Genomic DNA, 17,249 nt, shown 5'->3' with positions numbered 1-17,249 from the left:
ATAACCTAAGAAGGTTTATCATTATAAGCTTGACAGTGCTTTCCAAGCAACATACCAAATAAATAAGTCTAATTAGTCAAAAAGACTTCATTTACCATTTAAATCTCAGGAAGTTTGTTAATGTCAGAACTTTTATTTATTTATTTTTAATTTTTAATTAATTTATTTTTAAAATTTACATCCAGCTTAGTTAGCATATAGTGCAACAGTAATTTCAGGGGTAGATTCCTTAATGCCTCTTACCCATTTAGCTTATCCTCCCTCCCACAACCCCACCAGTAACCCTCTGTTTGTTCTCCATATTTAAGAGTCTCTTAGTTTTGTACCCCTCCCTGTTTTTATATTATTTTTGCTTCCCTTCCCTTATGTTCATCTATTTTCTCTTAAAGTCCTCATATTAGTGAAGTCATTATGGTATTTGTCTTTCTCTGATTGACTAATTTTGCTTAGCATAAATACCCTCTAGTTTCATACACGTAGTTGCAAATGGCAAGATTTCATTCTGTTTGATTGCTGAGCAATACTCCATTGTATAGATATACCACATCTTCTTTATCCATTCATCCACTGATGGACATTTGGGCTCTTTCCATACTTTGGCTATTGTTGATGGTGTTGCTATAAACCTGGGGGTGCCTGTGCCCCTTCGAAACAGCACACCTGTATCCCTTGGATAAATACCTAATAGTGCAATTGCTGTAACCTCACAAAGTTTTAAAGCACGTGCCTAAATAGGATTACAGGCCATTATAAAACTTAATATTTAATGATATATTTACCAAAGGTAGCAATAGGAGATTCTACAGAAGGTTACACAATTGTTAGCAAAACTTAGCTTCCTTAATATTTAGAAGTTTCAATTCTCTTAAGTAATCAAAGACCTGAAAAAGACAAAACTTAGCTTTGTTTTTCTGGACAGATAAAGAAAAAGAAACTGTTTACAATTTCTTATCAAGAGCAGACCAACAATCTGAAAATTTTTTGTCTTTATAACAGAGAGAGAAGCAGAATTTCAGTCTTATACCCATGTACTTTTAAAATCCATTCACTTCAACCTTAGTCCTGACCATGCAATGAAGTTCTTTTCCAAAGATTTCTCTTCACAAACCTTCTACAACTTTCCTTTTCATTCAAATTTTATCATAAGCCATTTCTTTCCAAATAACCAGCCTCCTTTTAGGACAAAATTACTTTCGTTTTCCCTCAACAAAATGTGTTTCCATTCCTTCTATCTTTCCCATGTATCTCCTACAGAATTACTTTCCTTATTCCATTATTCTTAATTATATTTAACAGAATTTTAACTGTTAGAAACCTTAGTTTCCAATGAAATGAAAGAGTAACTGATTGTGAACTGTTACACCAGTATTCTTTAGATAGGCAAATTTATAAATACATTTCATAATTTCTAAAAACAGATATTTTTCCATAGTACAGTCTTTCAATACAGCATAAAGCATGTTTCCCGACAGGCCCAAGTGTCTTCAGTTTCTCTGCAACGAGAAGGCAAAGCAGATAAACCTGTGTTTGGTAAACAAAGCTTTAGCAGTCCATATCTTTTGGAAAAGATTTAGATATCCAGTCGATTCAATCCTATTTATCATCTCACTTAGCAAACCTTCAAAGTTTTAGGTTACCAAATATTTTGAAAGCAATAAACCTTTTTTATGTATTTAACCTACCTGTTTTTATTATTTTAAAGTTTATTTATTTTGAGAGAGAGGGAGAGAGAGCAGGAGGTGCTCGGGGCAGAGAGAGTAGCAGAGAGAGAATCCCAAGCAGGTTCTGTGATAGGAGTGTGGAGTCTGACATGGGGCTCGAACTCACGAACCGTGAGATCATGACCTGAGCCCAAATCAAGAGTTGGATGCTTAACAGAGCCACTCCAGGCACCCCTCGAAAATTTCGAGACAGCTAGATTTTAAGTCCTCTTTTTGCTGACAGATTGCAACAGTGGTAACAGGAGCTTATTTGACCTTCAGTAAACCTTGATAGAATTAAAGTATTATATTTAAAGCTGATAACTTTAAAGATATGCCTGTCTTAATTAAAGTAACAAATTTAGTCTAAATACTGAATATGTTGCACTTAGGCCCCCTGAAAAGTCAGTCTATTTGTTCCCCACGGCCACTTTTTACCTAGGGAGCCTGTGTAAAGTGGGTGGTTTCAGCCCAGGGAGGGGTCCCTGGACCTCTTCATGTTGACTGGGAAGGCGCTCCCGTTTGAACTTCATGCGGAGGTGGCCCAGCAGGTTGGAGTGCCTTTCACTCCTTGATAGCGAGGGCAGGAGAAGTGGGAGCCAGTGGCACCAGGGACAGTGAAAATGGTGTAGGAGCCCCTTGTATAAGCTGGTGGTGCAGAAACAGGTAGAGGGGGAGGTGGAGGCAGAAGAGATGGGGTGCCACCAGCAAGGCTGGAGGTTTCTAAAAGCCCAGATGGCACAGAAAGAGGACTCCTGGTCCTGAAGCTCATCAGCTCAGACGGGTGAACAGATGCGGTTTTTCTTTCTCACAACAAAACGTGAAAATAGGCAGTCCCTGAAGGGCTGGAGAAGACAGGGAACCTCCCTGAAACAAAAGGAATGTCAGCAGCTGCTTGGGAATATTCCTTTAAAGCCCCTGTCTGGAGGTAGACTAACCAGACGGTTGGCTCCAGTTATCGCTGCCATTAACCAGGAGATGAACGAGGGAAAAAAAAAACCTCACATACAACAAGAGTCAGGCAACATTTATCTGGTCCTCTCAAGGTATATTCCAGATCTGACACATGGAAGAGGAAGCAAACAAAGAGGAGGCGAGTAACTCAGGAAAAACAGAGGGAGGCATGTACAGGATCTTGGCAGCAACCTGTTTACAGGAAAGAAGTGGGAGCTCATAGGGAACAGGACAGAACACAGGTGATGTGGCAGATTAACACAAGTAGAAGGGCCTGAGGCAGGTGAGCCGATGGTGGATTGAAGAGTAGAGGGTGAGAAGATGGGTGTTCTCATGCCCTCTAAAGGAATCAGGACAGACCAGATACAGGGCCATGAAGAGCTGACCATATGGGGTTTTGGTCTATTTTTCCGGTCAGATTTCCCCATCCTCTAGTTTATATTGAGGCCAACTATGTTCAAAAGTAAGCAGACTTGGGAAGGAAGCATCCAAGGTGTCAGGGTGAAATTGGTTCCAGTTTCTCAAGATGTATCCCAAGGGAGTGTTGGATGGGATCGAGGATGGGAAAGATAGTGACAGCCTCCTGGGCTAGAGGCATCCCTGCTGATCCCCAAGAGCATTGCTTTGGATAGTCTGGGCCCTGGGGACATTTCTCTGGAACCATCAAATTATTGTCCCTGGTGTAGGTGGGCATCTCCGACCTGCTGACCTCTTTGACCTAGCATGCCTTCCAAAGAAGGAACCCCTGCCTATCCTTCCTTTCAATCAACATGGGTTTCCTTGGAAGACAGGAGAAGTCTCCCCAATACTGAGGTTGCATTTAGTCTGGCAATCAGCAGTTTTTGCTTCCTTTTTAGGCCTTTTCCCAGGTAGATTAGAAATCCTATTGTCCACATTGTCTCTAATGTGTTAGGAGACAGCTCAAAGGAGAGTCCTCTGAGACTGAGGAAAGTTGATTCCATATTTAATTCCTACAAAAATGAGGAGAGTACATTAACTGAGTAGGAGTCCATTACCAAAATCCCCCTTTGCTTCTGAATGACAGAATATTCTCATCAGGAATATTGCCTGGGATTATTGCCCAGAATATTGTTCTGGGATTCAGAGTGGCAGCCAGCGTCCCTCTTCTTGACCGCTCTGACACCTTTGTACTTCTTGAGAAGGGATGTCGACCTTCCTTTGCTTCTTTATTGCATTCTAGACTGCAATAGGTGCTGGTGAATGGACTGCATCGCCACAGAGATTGGGGCTGCCTCTTTCCGTTTTGGGGGAGTCGATGTATTTGGCGACCAATAATAATCCCTTTTCTAAGACTCTAGATCTAATATAAATGGATGAGGTGAAGGTCCTGGCTTTTGTTAAGAAGAGGCAGTTATTTTATATCATAATGAGTGTCATATATCTAAGCTAGAAGCCCTTGAGAGTAGGACAAAGAACACCGAACAGCCCATGGGTAAGGACAAATCTGAGACATGAAAAAAACGAAAGTATGGAACTTCTATCTAATCTGGGCAACTTTCTCATGAGCTTTGTCCATGACCCAGTCCCAAGGGAGTGGTCCGCTGTTGTGTGAGTGCCCCAACTAGGTCATAGTTTTGAATGGTCCTGATATGCCCCGATTCGAGAGACCCCCCCGAAAACAAACCACCAGAGTCCAGAGTCAAAGCCAAGCGGCAAGGGTCGTTTACTGCAGGTTCGAACCCAGTCCTCCGCGCACTTGTTGCCGGTGACACTAAGAGGCCCCCAGCAAGGATCTTACAGCTTCTTTTATAGACAGGCACAAACAAGTTAGGGATTTTTTTAGAGGTTACAGAGCTGTTGTTGGTTGACATTTAAATTTGAATGCTCAGCAGAACTTGATTGGTTCCCGCCCTTATTTCAAACCACTCAGCAGAACTTGATTGGTTCCCGCCTTTATGTCAGACTACAACCGGGCACGCCCTGGCTGGTTTCGGGAATGGCGGGGGGGGGGGGGGGGGGGGGGGGGTCTTTTCTTTGCAGTTGTGAGTACACCTGGTAATTTTTCTCTTAGTCTCTCAGTCCCTTTTGGAAAGCACATGGTCAGATGTATCTTGGATTTTATGCTCACTGAGGGATCATGCTTGGTTATTTAGGAAGAAACCTTATACAGGAGTCTTAAGATCGGCAGCCATCCTAATGACATGTACAGCCATCCTGTGCCCTAGGAGAATACAGGTATTAAAAGAATAGGTAAGAGGTGCCTGGGTGGCTCAGTTGGTTAAGCATCCAGCTTCAGCTCAGGTTGTGGTCTTGTGGTTCGTGAGTTCAAGTCCCGTGTCGGTCTCTGAGCCTGGAGCCTGCTTTGGATTCTGTGTCTCCCTCTCTCTCTGCCCCTCCCCTGCTCATGCTCTGTCTCTTTCTCTTTCTGTCTCAAAAATAAATAAACATTAAAAAAAAAAAAAAGAATAGGTAAAATAGAGAGGGCCTGATTTCTGAACCCAGTGCCATTACAGTCAGTTATTTATTTTGAGAGAGTAAAAGCAAGCTCAAGCAGGGGAAAGGCAGAGAGAAAGGGAGAGAGAGGATCCCAAGCAGGTTCCACACTCAGTGTGGAGCCCGATGCAGGCTCCATCTCACGACTCTTGGATCATGACCTAACCAAAAATCAAGAGTGGGACACTCAACTGACTGAGCCACCCAGGTGCCCCTTATCAGGAATTTTTGATCATGATTTTGTTGTAGTTAACAAATAGGCTCACAAATATTTTCTCCTGTGTTTTCTTTTAGAAGTTGTATGATTCTTGGTTTTATATTTGGACTTATGAACCATTTCCTATTAATTTTATGAATATCCAGTTGTTATAGCATCATTTGTTGAAAGGACTGTTTTTTCTCCATTGAATTCCCTTTGTACTGTGCTGAAAATCAATTGATTGTATATGTATGGATCTATTTCTAGATTCTGTTTTGTCCCATTGATCCATGTGTCTATCCTTTCACCAATACTACACTGACTTGATTACTGCAGTGTTTCAGTAAGTCTTGAAATCCAATCATGAGTCTTCCCACCTGGTTTTCTTTTTCAAAATTATTTTGTCAGTTATAGTTTTTTTTTGCCGTTTTCTTACAACTCTTAGAATCAGTCTGTCAATTTCTACAGAAAGACATTGGTCATTGCTAGAACACAGAGTTTATTTTTGTTTACTGACCATATATACTATGACTTTAATAAACTCATGTTTTATTTATTTACTTTTTAAAAAGATTTTATTTTTAAGTAATCTTTACACCCAGTGTGGGACTCAAACTCAAAACCTAGAGATCAAGAGTCACATTCTGTACCGACTGAGCCGGCCAGGCGCTCCCTCACTTTTTATTTCTAATACTTATTTAGTTAATTCATTGGGATTTTCTACATAGACAATGATTTAAAAAAATAAAGACAGTTTTATTTCTTGCTTTCCTATCTGTATGCTACTGTATTTCTTTTTTGCCTTTATTGCACTGCTTAGGACCCCCAGTATGTTTTTGAAAAGGAATGATGAGGGCCTGTATTCTTTCCCTGTTCCTGATCTTATAAGGAAGATATTCATTCTTTCATCATTAAATATGATGTTAGCTGTAATTTCTTTGTAGATGCTTTTTATCAGTTTGAAGAAGTTTCCTTTATAGTTTGCTGAGAGTTTTTATCATGCATTGATGTTACTTTAATGCTTTTTCTGTGTCTATTGAGATCAATAAATGGGTTTTCTTCCTTAGAACATCAATTCAGTGAATTATATTAATTGATTTTAATATATTTTTTTACTGTTTATTTTTATTTTTGAGAGAGAGTGTGAGCGGGGCAGGAGCAGGGGCAGAGAGAGAGGGAGACAGAATCAGAAGCAGGCACCAGGCTCCATCTGTCAGCATAGTGCCAGATGTGGGGCTTGAACTCACTAACCACAAGGTCATGACCTGGGCTGAAGTCGATACTTAACTGACTGAGCCACCCAGGCGCCCCTTCATTGATTTTAATATTGAATCAACCTTGCGTGCCCTTGGATAAAGCCTACTTGGTCATGATGTATACCCTTTCCGAAATGTGATAAATTTCATTTGCTAACATTTTGTTATAGATTTTTACATCTATGTTCATTAGAAATACCAGTCTGTAATTTTGTCTTTGTGTTATCACAATATTAGGGCCTCATCACATGTGTTGAGAACTTTTCCTTCCTATTTTGTTTTCTGAAAGGACTTGTGTAATTAGTTTTTTTTTTAATTAGTGCTATTTCTTGTTTTGATAGTATGCCTTTTCAGAAATGTGTCTGTATCAGTAGAGGTTGTTGGATTTATGTGCATCAAGTTGTTCGCCAAATTCTCTTACTGTTCTTTTAATATCTGTTAGATTTACCTAGTGCTGTCCCTTCTTTCATTCCTGATACTGGTAATTTGTCTCCTTTCTTTTATCATCGTCAGTCTGGCCATGTGTTTATGAATTATATTAATTTTTTAAAAGCATCTCCTTTTGGTTTTATCGATTTTCTCTATCTTTCTGTTTTCAATTTTATTGATTTTTTTAAAAAAGTAAACTCTACTTCCAGTGTGGGGCCTGAAGTCAGGACCCCAAGGTCAGAGTTACATGGTCTACTGACTGAGCCAGCCAGGCACCCCTCAATTTCATTGATTTTGGTTTGTATTGACATTGCTTCCTTCCATTTGTTTGCTTTGAGTTTACACTTTTTCCCAGGTGCCCCCCTCCCTGCTTTCTTAAAGTAGAAGTTCAGATAGTTCTTCTTGTTTAATATAAACATTTAATTATATAAATTTCTGAAGAATATTTTAGCTTTGTTCTATAAATTTCAATGCTGTGTTTTCATTGTCATTCAGTCAAAATATTTTCTAATTTCCCTCGTGACTTCCTCTTTGACCTGCATGTTATTTAGGAATGTTTTGTTTAATTTCTGGATATAAGGGCATTTTGCAGATGTTTTTCTGTGTACTGATTAATTTCATTATGGTAAAAGAACAAATTTCAGGTTAAAAATTTTTTTTAATTTGTTTTAATTTTTTTTTAATTTATGGCTGAGAATATGGTCTGTCTTGGAGCATGCTCCACGTGTATTTAAAGAGAATATATTGCTCTTGTGGGGTGGAGTGTTCTATAAATGTTAATTTGGTTGATACAGGCTTCTATCAACCAGGTGTTCTATAACTTCATTGATTTTTTTGCATACTTGTTCCATCAATTACAGAAAGAGAAGTGTTGAAGTCCCTAATTATACTTATGGATTTTTCTATGTCTCTTTTTATCAATAGTTTGCCTCATTTATTTTAACACCCTGTTGTTAGGTGCCTAAACATTTAAGATTATGATGTGTGTGTGTGTTTTTATTAAATTTTGTTTCTAGTGTTTATTTTTTTTTGAGAGACAGAGAACAAACAGGGGAGGGACAGAGAGAGAGGGAGACACCGAATCCGAAGCAGGCTCCATGCTCCGGGCTGTCAGCACAGATTGGGCTCGAACTCACGAACTGTGAGATCCTGACCTGAGCCAACGTCAGTTGCTTAACCGACTGAGCCACCCAGGCACCCCGATTATTGGGTGTTTTTTAAAAATTGATCCTTTTATTGTCATGTAATAACCATTTCTATACCTGGCAATTTTCTTTGAAGTATACTTTGATAATAATATATTGACTACGGCTTTCTGTTTTTTTTTTTTTTATATGTTTATTTATTTTGAGAGAGAGGGAAGAGAGAGAACGCAAGCAGGGGAGAGGCAGAGAGAGAGGAGCAAGAATCCCAAGCAGGCCCTGCTCTGTCGCACAGAGCCTGATGCAAAGCTCAGTCTCACAAACCTCAAGATCATGATGTGAGCCAAAATCAAGAGTCAGAGGCTTAACTGACTGAGCCACCCAGGTGCCCCTCCAGTTTTCTGTTGATTAGTAGTTGCATGGTTTTTTTCCTTGTCCTACTTTTAACTGTCTATATGTTTCTGTTTAAAGTGGATTTCTGCTATCTTTTGTCTTTCATTCCAAGATTTTATTTCTAGCACTTACGTTTGACTTTTAAAAATACCTTTATGAAGATTTAACTCACACACCATCCTCTTCCATTTGAAGTGTATAATTCAGTTGCTTTTAGTATATGATAGAGTTGTGCAATCATCACCACAACCAATTTTGAACATTTTCATCATCTCAGAAACCCCATGCCCATTAGTAGTCAATCTGCATTTTCCCCCCAAACACCCCTACTCTTGCTTTCTGGCTCTATCACTTTGCCTATTTTGAACATTTCATATAAACAGAATCATATAGCATGCAGTGTTTTGTGGCTGGCTTCCTAGCATAATTTTTTCAAGCATGTGGTAACATTTATCAGTACTTAATTCTTTTTTTATTACTAAGTACTCCACTGTAGAGCTATGCATCTTATTTAGCTGCTATTAATTACTTGATGGACATTTAGATTGTTTCCATTCTTTTGGCTATTAACAAATAATGTTGCTGTCAACATTCATGTACAAGTTTTTGTATGCATGTATATTTTCATTTCTTTTTTTTTTTTTTTAATTTTTTAACATTTATTTATTTTTGAGACAGAGAGAGACAGAGCATGAATGGGGGAGGGTCAGAGAGAGAGAGACACAGAATCTGAAACAGGCTCCAGGCTCCGAGCTGTCAGCACAGAGCCCGACGCAGGGCTCAAACTCACGGACCGTGATACCATGACCTGGGCCGAAGTCGGCCGCTTAACCGACTGAGCCACCCAGGCGCCCCTATATTTTCATTTCTTATGTATGTATGTATGTATGTGTGTAGAGTATTGTTTGTTCTTGGCTCCTTTGTTGTAAATTAAAAAAAAAATTTTTTTAATGTTTATTTATTTTTGAGAGAAAGAGAGTGTGAATGGGGGAAGGGCAGAGAGAGAGAGGGAGACACTGAATCCAAAACAGTCTCCAGGCTCTGAGCCATCAGCACAGAGCCTGATGTGGGGCTCAAATCCACGAATCATGAGGTCATGACCTGAGCTGAAGTCTGACGCTTAACAAACTGAGCCACCCAGGTGCCCCTCCTTTGTTGTAAATTAATTGACCATATATATGTGCTTTTATTTCTGGGCTGTCAACTCTGTTCTACTGATTTATGCATTTGTTTTTATGTCCACACCATACTGTTTTGATTACTGTAGCTTTGTAATATAGTTTGAAGTCAAGAAGTGTGATGCCTCTAGCTTTGTTCTTTCTCAGGATTGCTTTGACTCTTTGAGGTCTTTTGTGGCTCCATTTACATTTTAGGATTATTTTATTTTTGTGAGAAATGTCTTTGGAACTTTGGTAGGCATTGCATTGAATCTGTAGATTGCTTTGGGTAGTGTGGACATTTTAACAATATTATACAGATATGTATAGAACATTCCACCTAAAAACAACAGAATACACTTTTCTTCTCAAGTACATGTGGAACACTCTTCAGGATAGATCCTATGTTAGGCCACCAAACAAATCTTAAAAATTTAAGAAGAGTGAAATCATATCAAGTACCTTTTTCAACCACAGCAGTATAAAAGTAGAAATAAATTACAAGAACAAAAGTGTAAACCTCAGTAATTTGTGGAAAGTAAACAACTACTGAACAACCAATGGGTCAAAGAAGAAATAGAAAAAGAAAACAAAACCAAACACCTTGAGACAAATGAAAATGGAAAGAGAACACACCATAACATATGAGATATAGCAGTAGTTATAAGAGGGACGTTCATAGAATAAATGTTTACATCAAGAAATAAGAAAACTTAACCTAATTTTACATCTCAAGGAACTGGAAAAAGAAGAACAAATGAGCCAAACTTAGTAGAAGGAAGGAGATAACAAAGAACAGAGCAGGAAAAAAGTGAAATAGAAAGGAAAAAGACAATTGGAAAAATCAATAAAACTAAGAACTGTTTCTTTGAAAAGATAAACAAAATTGACAAATCTTGAGCTCAACTCACCCAGTAGAAAAGAGAAAGGACTCAAATAAAATCGGAAGTAAAACAGAAGTTACAATTGATACCACAGAAATACAAAAGATCCTAAGAGACTACATGAACAAATGTATGCCAACAAGTTGGAAAACCTATAAGAAATGGATAAATTTCTAGAAACATACAACCTTTCAAGACTGAATCTTAAAGAAATAGAAAATCTTAACAGACTGATTACTAGTAAGGAGATTGAATTAATAATCAAAAGTCTCTCCCAAAACAAAAGTCCAAGACCAGACAGTTTTACTGGTGAATTCTGCCAACATTTAAAGAATTAACACCAATTCTTCTCAAACTATTCCAAAATATAGAAAAGAAGAGAACACTTCCAAACTCATTTTATGAGGCCAATATCACTCTGATAACAAAACCAGACAGGGATGTCAGAAGAAAAGAAAATTGCTGGCCTGTATCCCTGATGCACACAGATGCAAAAATTCTCAACAAAATATTAGCAGACCAAATTCAATGATACATGAAAAGGATCATACAACATGATCAAGTGGAACTTATTCTAGGGATGCAGGGGTAGTTTGACATCTGTGAATCAATGTGATATACTACATTAATAAAATGAAAGGTGAAAATATTATATTCATCTCAGTAAATGCAGAAAAAGCATTTGACAAAATTCAACATCTGTTTATGATAAAAACTCTCAACAAACTGGGTAAAGGAAACATACCTCAATGTAATAAAGGTTGTATATGATAAACCCATAACTAACATTAGACTCAATAGAGAAAAGCTGGAAGCTTTTCCTCTAAGATCAGGAACAAGATGAAGATACCTTTTCTTGCCACTTTTATTCAACATAGTACTAGAAGTCATAGCCAGAGTAATTAGACAAGAAAAAGAAATAAAAGGCATCCAAATAGGAAAGGAAGAACTAAAACTGTCACTATTTGCAGATGAAATTTTTAAAAATTTATTTAAGTATCTCTACACCCAATGTGGGCCTCAAACTTACAACCCTGAGATCAAGAGTCTCAGGCTCTTAGACTGAGCCATCCAGGTGCCCGTGCAGATGACATTTTTAAAAGCTTTAAGAAAGAAGATAAATCTAGGGTGCCTAGCTGGCTCAGTAGGTGGAGTATGTAATTTTGATCTCGAGGACATGAATTCAAGCCTCACTTTGAGCCTAGAGCTTACTTAAAAAATAACAAACTGTTATTTAGAAATGCTATATAATTAATCTAAATTGACATAAGATAAGTGAGATTGAAATATAGGAGTTTTGATTTTTAGGCTTTTCACTTATACATTTAGCTACACCCCCTCATTTCAGCAGATAAATCTTAGGAAATTAGTAAAAAATAATACTTGATATTTTTTCCACTTGTAGTGTTAAATGTTTACAAAAAGCAGTGAAAGATTCTTATCACATAATGTGTAGACCATGTGCCTGTGAACTTGAAGTTTGTGCAAAATGTGGAAAGAAAGAAGACATTGTTATTCCGTGAGTATTTTTTTTTCATGTCTGGGATTTACTCTTTTAGTAATTGATAAGTGGATTTTCTTTCAAGGAAACATTCAGTAGCTCCAAGAGTCTTAAGGTGCAGTCTATCACACCAGTTTAGATTCTTTCCTTCTACCTAACAAGAAAAAAGTCTTAATTATTCATTAAAATTTTCTATCATTACAGTAAAAATAAAACTTTATATTTTTAGGAAATGGAAATATTTATCCATAAGGCTTACATTCATCACTCATCACAGAAGAATTCATTCATTATATAACTGCTTTTCTTTAGTGGACATCATATATTAATTTCTTTGAGGCTATTTTGTTGACAATAATATTATAATTGGTTGGATCTTGACTGATATTAGTCTTCAAGGATCTTTTACTCTATACTTATTTTTTTAGGCTCCTCCTAATCAGGAAATGTAGTATGAAGTTCTTGTCACTCTATAGTTAAATAATGAAACCTGAGAAATAAATAGAAGTTTTAATTTTTTTTTCAATTTTAGGTTTAATAAAGAACCAGAAAAGACAGAAAATCCTGAAAGTAATCTACATTCCAACCCTAGAAGTTGCAGAAGAAATGAAGAAGAAAGTGATGATGATTTAGATTTTGATATTGATTTAGATGACACAAAAGACAATCAAGGGGATTAATATATTCAAAGTCAGTTTGAAAACATGAAATTCCGAACAACTTTTGACTTTTGAGGGTTTTACACAAAAATACTGTGAAATCCTAATGAGAAAAATAGCAAAAACCTATATAGAAAACAGGCAAAATTCACACATGGACTATATAACTTATGCATGATACTTGGATAATTATGAAACTTTCATTTAGTGTTTTCTTACAATACATTTTTTTAAAAAAGTTTTTTAATGTTTATTTTTGAGACAGGGAGAGACAGAGCACAAATTGGGGAGGGCAAAGAGAGAGGGACACACAGAATCTGAAGCAGACTCCAGGCTCTGAGCTGTCAGAATAGAGCCCGACACGGGGCTCGAACTCACAAACTATGAGATCATGACCTGAGCTGAAATCAGACACTTGACCAACTGACTCAGCCACCCAGGCGCCCCTCTTATAATACACTTTTAAGTAGCATATGCCAGAGTACCTGCCAAAGTGAATATTAGGTTATCATATTGCAGTTCAAGGGAATTATTTAGAAGAATGTGCTACCTAATATCAAACTAAACAAGATTCAGAATTGTTACTTGTGTAAGAACTATCTCATGGAAAAATCAGATGATATAACTATAGTGCAAGCTTCAAAAATTGGTCCTCAGCACCTTTTGATACATTGATCCCAAGTAAATGACCCACATAACAAAGTCCCTTTACTTAAAGTTTGCTTATAAAAGACTTGTTATTTATTTTTTGTAATAATGCTTAATAAGTGTATTTAAGCAGTTTTTCTTGAAAGTATTTTTACATACTGGATCACATTTTTTAACCTTTCTTCTTTTGTGAAATATACATACAGAAAAAAATATATAAAATACATATGTGTAATTTAATAAATAATTATAAGAAAAATACATCTGTCTCCAGAAGAAGAAACTCCTTTAAACAATATAAATTAGTTTTGTCTGATTTTTAGTCTTTTTTATCTTTTTATTTTGAAAAATCTCAAACCCAAAGAAAACAGCAAACTAGTATAATGAAACCTTGTGTATTCTTCCCGTAGATTCACAATTGATCTGTTACATTTTCATTATATCTCATTAGGTATTAGATACATATTTTATTTCCTGAACCATTCAAAAATAAGTGGCAGACATTGGATTTGAACTTTATTTCATTATAAAGAGATACAAAATAACATGCATGTATAAGTCTGTTCATTGAAATAAAGAACATGGATGTGAAATTGATCCATATTGTTGTAAGAGCTTTAATTTGTTCATTTTGCAATACTGTGTTTTATTCCATTGTCTTAACATACTACAATTTATTTATTCTCTCTAATGCTGAGGGACATTTGAGTTATTTTAACATTTTCCTAGTACAAATAATACTGCTGTGACCATTGTTACATGTGTTTCTTGGTATAAATTTCAATTAGATGTATATTTAGTAGCGGTACAGGCCATCCAGCTATGTACATCTTCAGGATTACTGTATAATGCCAAGCTATTTTTCCAGAAGAATTGTTATCTCCTTTCCCCACAGCAATCTATTAGAGTTCCAGTGCTGTGTATCCTTTTTAACTAACACTTGATCTTTACATTTCTGTCAGTTTGATAAGTGTGTAATATGTCTTTGTCTTATTAATTTTATAATTTATATGTATGTGTATGCATGTATATGTTACACACACACACACACACACACACACACCCCACATCTTTTTGTCCATTCATCTATGGATGAACATTTAGGTTCCTTCCACATCTTGGCTATTGTCAATAATACTGCAATAAACATAGGGGAGCATATATCTTTTCAAATTAGTATTTTGGGTAAATACCCAGTAGTGGAATTACTGGATCATATGGTGTTTCTATTTTTTTAGTTTTTGAGGAATCTTCATACGGTTGCATAGTGGTTGCACCAACTGATGTTCCCATGAACAGTACACAAGAGTTCCCTTTTCTCCACATCCTCACCTTGCTGTTTGTCTTTTTGAGGGTAGTCCTTCTGACAGGGTATGAGATGATGTCTCATTGTGGCTTTGATTTGCATCAAAGTCATGGTGCATGGCTAGTGATGTCGAGCATCTTTTCTTTTTAAAAAAAAATTTTTTTTAACGTTTTATTTATTTTTGAGACAGAGAGAGACAGAGCATGAATGGGGGAGGGGCAGAGAGAGAGGGAGACACAGAATCTGAAGCAGGCTCCAGGCTCTGAGCCATCAGCCCAGAGCCCGACGCGGGGCTCGAACTCACGGACCGCGAGATCGTGACCTGAGCCGAAGTCGGACGTTTAACCGACTGAGCCACCCAGGCGCCCCTCGAGCATCTTTTCATGTGTCTCTTGGCCATCTGTGTGTCTTCTTTGGAAAAATGTCTATTCAAACCCTCTTCCCATTTTTAATGGCTTTTTTTGTTTAAGAATATAAAATCTTATTAAAACGTTGAGGAAAATGGAGACATAAATGGAGGAAGAGAAAAATAAGTGGAAAGAGATACCGTATTCATGCTGGAGAAAGAGATACCATATTCATGGTGAGGAAGTCTCAGTATTCTAAGGTTACAATTTTGCAGAAAGTTTCCCATAATTTTGTGGGCTTACCTTTTTGCATACAAAATTATTTTCTGGCTGAGGTAACTTTTGTGGTTAAAGAGCCAACTAAATTAATTATTAGACCTAGCATAAATTCTTTCCCATCTGAATAAGTTATAAATCCTCAGATTACCTTCTTAGGAGAGAAATTTAACAAAGAGCATCACCTAGTGACATATCCTAATATCTGCATTTCTGTCTTTAGTGGTAAGAAAGGTTTTGCCTTGTTTTTTTTAAGCAAACATAAACTTAATTGTTACATTTAGTTCATTTATATTTTTTAGGAAGTATTTTGTACAATCTAAAAATTTCTTTTCATTGGAACTCAGCATGGGTCTAAATCCTGCTGTATCATTTACTAAGCTGTATGTCATGGTACAAACTAGTTAATCTTTCTGTGCCTTGGTTTTCATGAGGTTGATAGGAGGATTAAATGCATTAATATGTGAAATGCCTAGAACCTATAAGAACACTATGCAATTGATGCTATTATTGCTACTGTTTGATTATATGTATAAATTGGTAATGGATTAGTAATTATTAATAATGGAGAAAGCAATTTAGTTGTTTGCCTACATTCTACAAGTTGCATATATATAAATATCTATAATGTAATATATATAAAAATTCCATATGTATGTGTGTGTGTATATATATATATATATAGACAGAGAGAGAGAGAGAGAATGCAGAATGTATATATATGGAATCCTGTTAGTTGCAAATCCATGTTAACTGGTTTCAGGGTCTGTTTTTTAACTACTGAGCTACTGTACCAGTCTTAATCATATTTCAAAAGCAGTTCCAAAGGTAAATAGAGAAAACTGTATTAGATGGAGGACATGGCATGAACTTACTTGGTGACTAAAAAGGCTTAGAATAATGACAATGTAATAATAGCATTCATTCGTTCAACAAATAATCGTTGAGCACCTATGTGTGCAGGGCCCTGTTCAAGATACGTGGGGTACAACAATGAACAAAACAAAGATCCTTATCATTTCAGAGATGACTTTTTAGTGGGTAGAGACAGACAATTAGCAATAAACGTAGGAAGTAAATTATATTAGAAGGTGAAAAGTGCTGTGGGAAAAAAATAAGGAATGCTCGAGTGATTGGGACTCTAAGAGCTTGGATAGCCTAGGGATGGGTGTACAAGTGGGTGGGAAGTGGGCTGTGATTTTTAAGTGAGGTGCCCAGAGTGACACATTGGGGAAGAATGTCCCAGGCAGAGGAGACAGCCACAATCTGGCAAGATTTTGCCAGATTTGTTCAACGGACAGCAAGGAAGGAAAGAAAGGATTAAGTTGGAGAGTCATAAGCCATCAGGGAGGTAATGTAAGCTCTACACCCAATGTGGGGCTTGAACTCAAGACCCCAAGATTAAGAGTCACATACTCTACTGACTGAGCCAGCTGAGTGCCCCCAGTTTGTATGTTTTCTATTAGCCTTTCTTGTCATTCATTAATTGTCTTCTAAATAAATAGGATTAAGGTGTTGAGTGTGCTTTTAAACCCAGCTAGTAAATTGTTAATTTCAAGATACTGGATTTTGTAGTTCTAAAATGTCCATTCGGTTCTTTTTTTTACTGATTGTAACTGTTGAAATGTTCCATGTTACCTATCTTGCATATCTTTTCCTCTTTTTTTCTTTGACATATTCATCACAGTTATTTAGAAACCCTTTTTTACTTTCATTACTTTTATCTTGATTATTGGACACTTTCTCCTGCTTTGCACATCTAATAATTTTTATTGTATGCTAGAAATTGTGGATGGTATGTTATAGAGGCTTCCTCTAAAAAACGAATTACTGGTCACATCAACCTAGTCCTAACAGAACTTGGGTGTAGGCTTTACTGGGGTGGTCTGTTTCCGTTTGCACTTATTTCTAGAATTCCTTATTCCTGTCTTCTTATTCCTCAAG

At 36.9% G+C, this 17,249-nt stretch overlaps 1 protein-coding gene across 4 annotated transcripts in view; it reads left to right on the top strand.

Moving 5' to 3' along the window:
• Positions 1–17,249, top strand: part of C12H9orf85 (chromosome 12 C9orf85 homolog) — a 128,548-nt gene that overhangs the window by 54,167 nt on the left and 57,132 nt on the right. The window contains exons 3-4 of one of the 4 annotated variants that reach the window (XM_058695702.1): positions 11,974–12,087; positions 12,602–13,616. The exons of 1 other annotated variant lie outside the window; for it this stretch is intronic. In XM_058695702.1, the coding sequence (XP_058551685.1) occupies positions 11,974–12,087; positions 12,602–12,749 (262 nt within the window). In that variant the 3' untranslated portion in view covers positions 12,750–13,616. Of the gene's footprint in view, positions 1–5,574; positions 7,355–11,973; positions 12,088–12,601; positions 13,617–17,249 lie in introns of those variants that run through there. 2 more of the 4 variants (XM_058695701.1, XM_058695703.1) reach the window with 2 other exon arrangements.

This window comes from Neofelis nebulosa, chromosome 12 (genome assembly GCF_028018385.1).
Source record: "Neofelis nebulosa isolate mNeoNeb1 chromosome 12, mNeoNeb1.pri, whole genome shotgun sequence".
Classification (NCBI taxonomy): domain Eukaryota; kingdom Metazoa; phylum Chordata; class Mammalia; order Carnivora; family Felidae; genus Neofelis; species Neofelis nebulosa.
The sequence above is the reverse complement of the archived record's forward strand: the minus strand, read 5'-3'. Positions and strand labels throughout refer to the sequence as shown.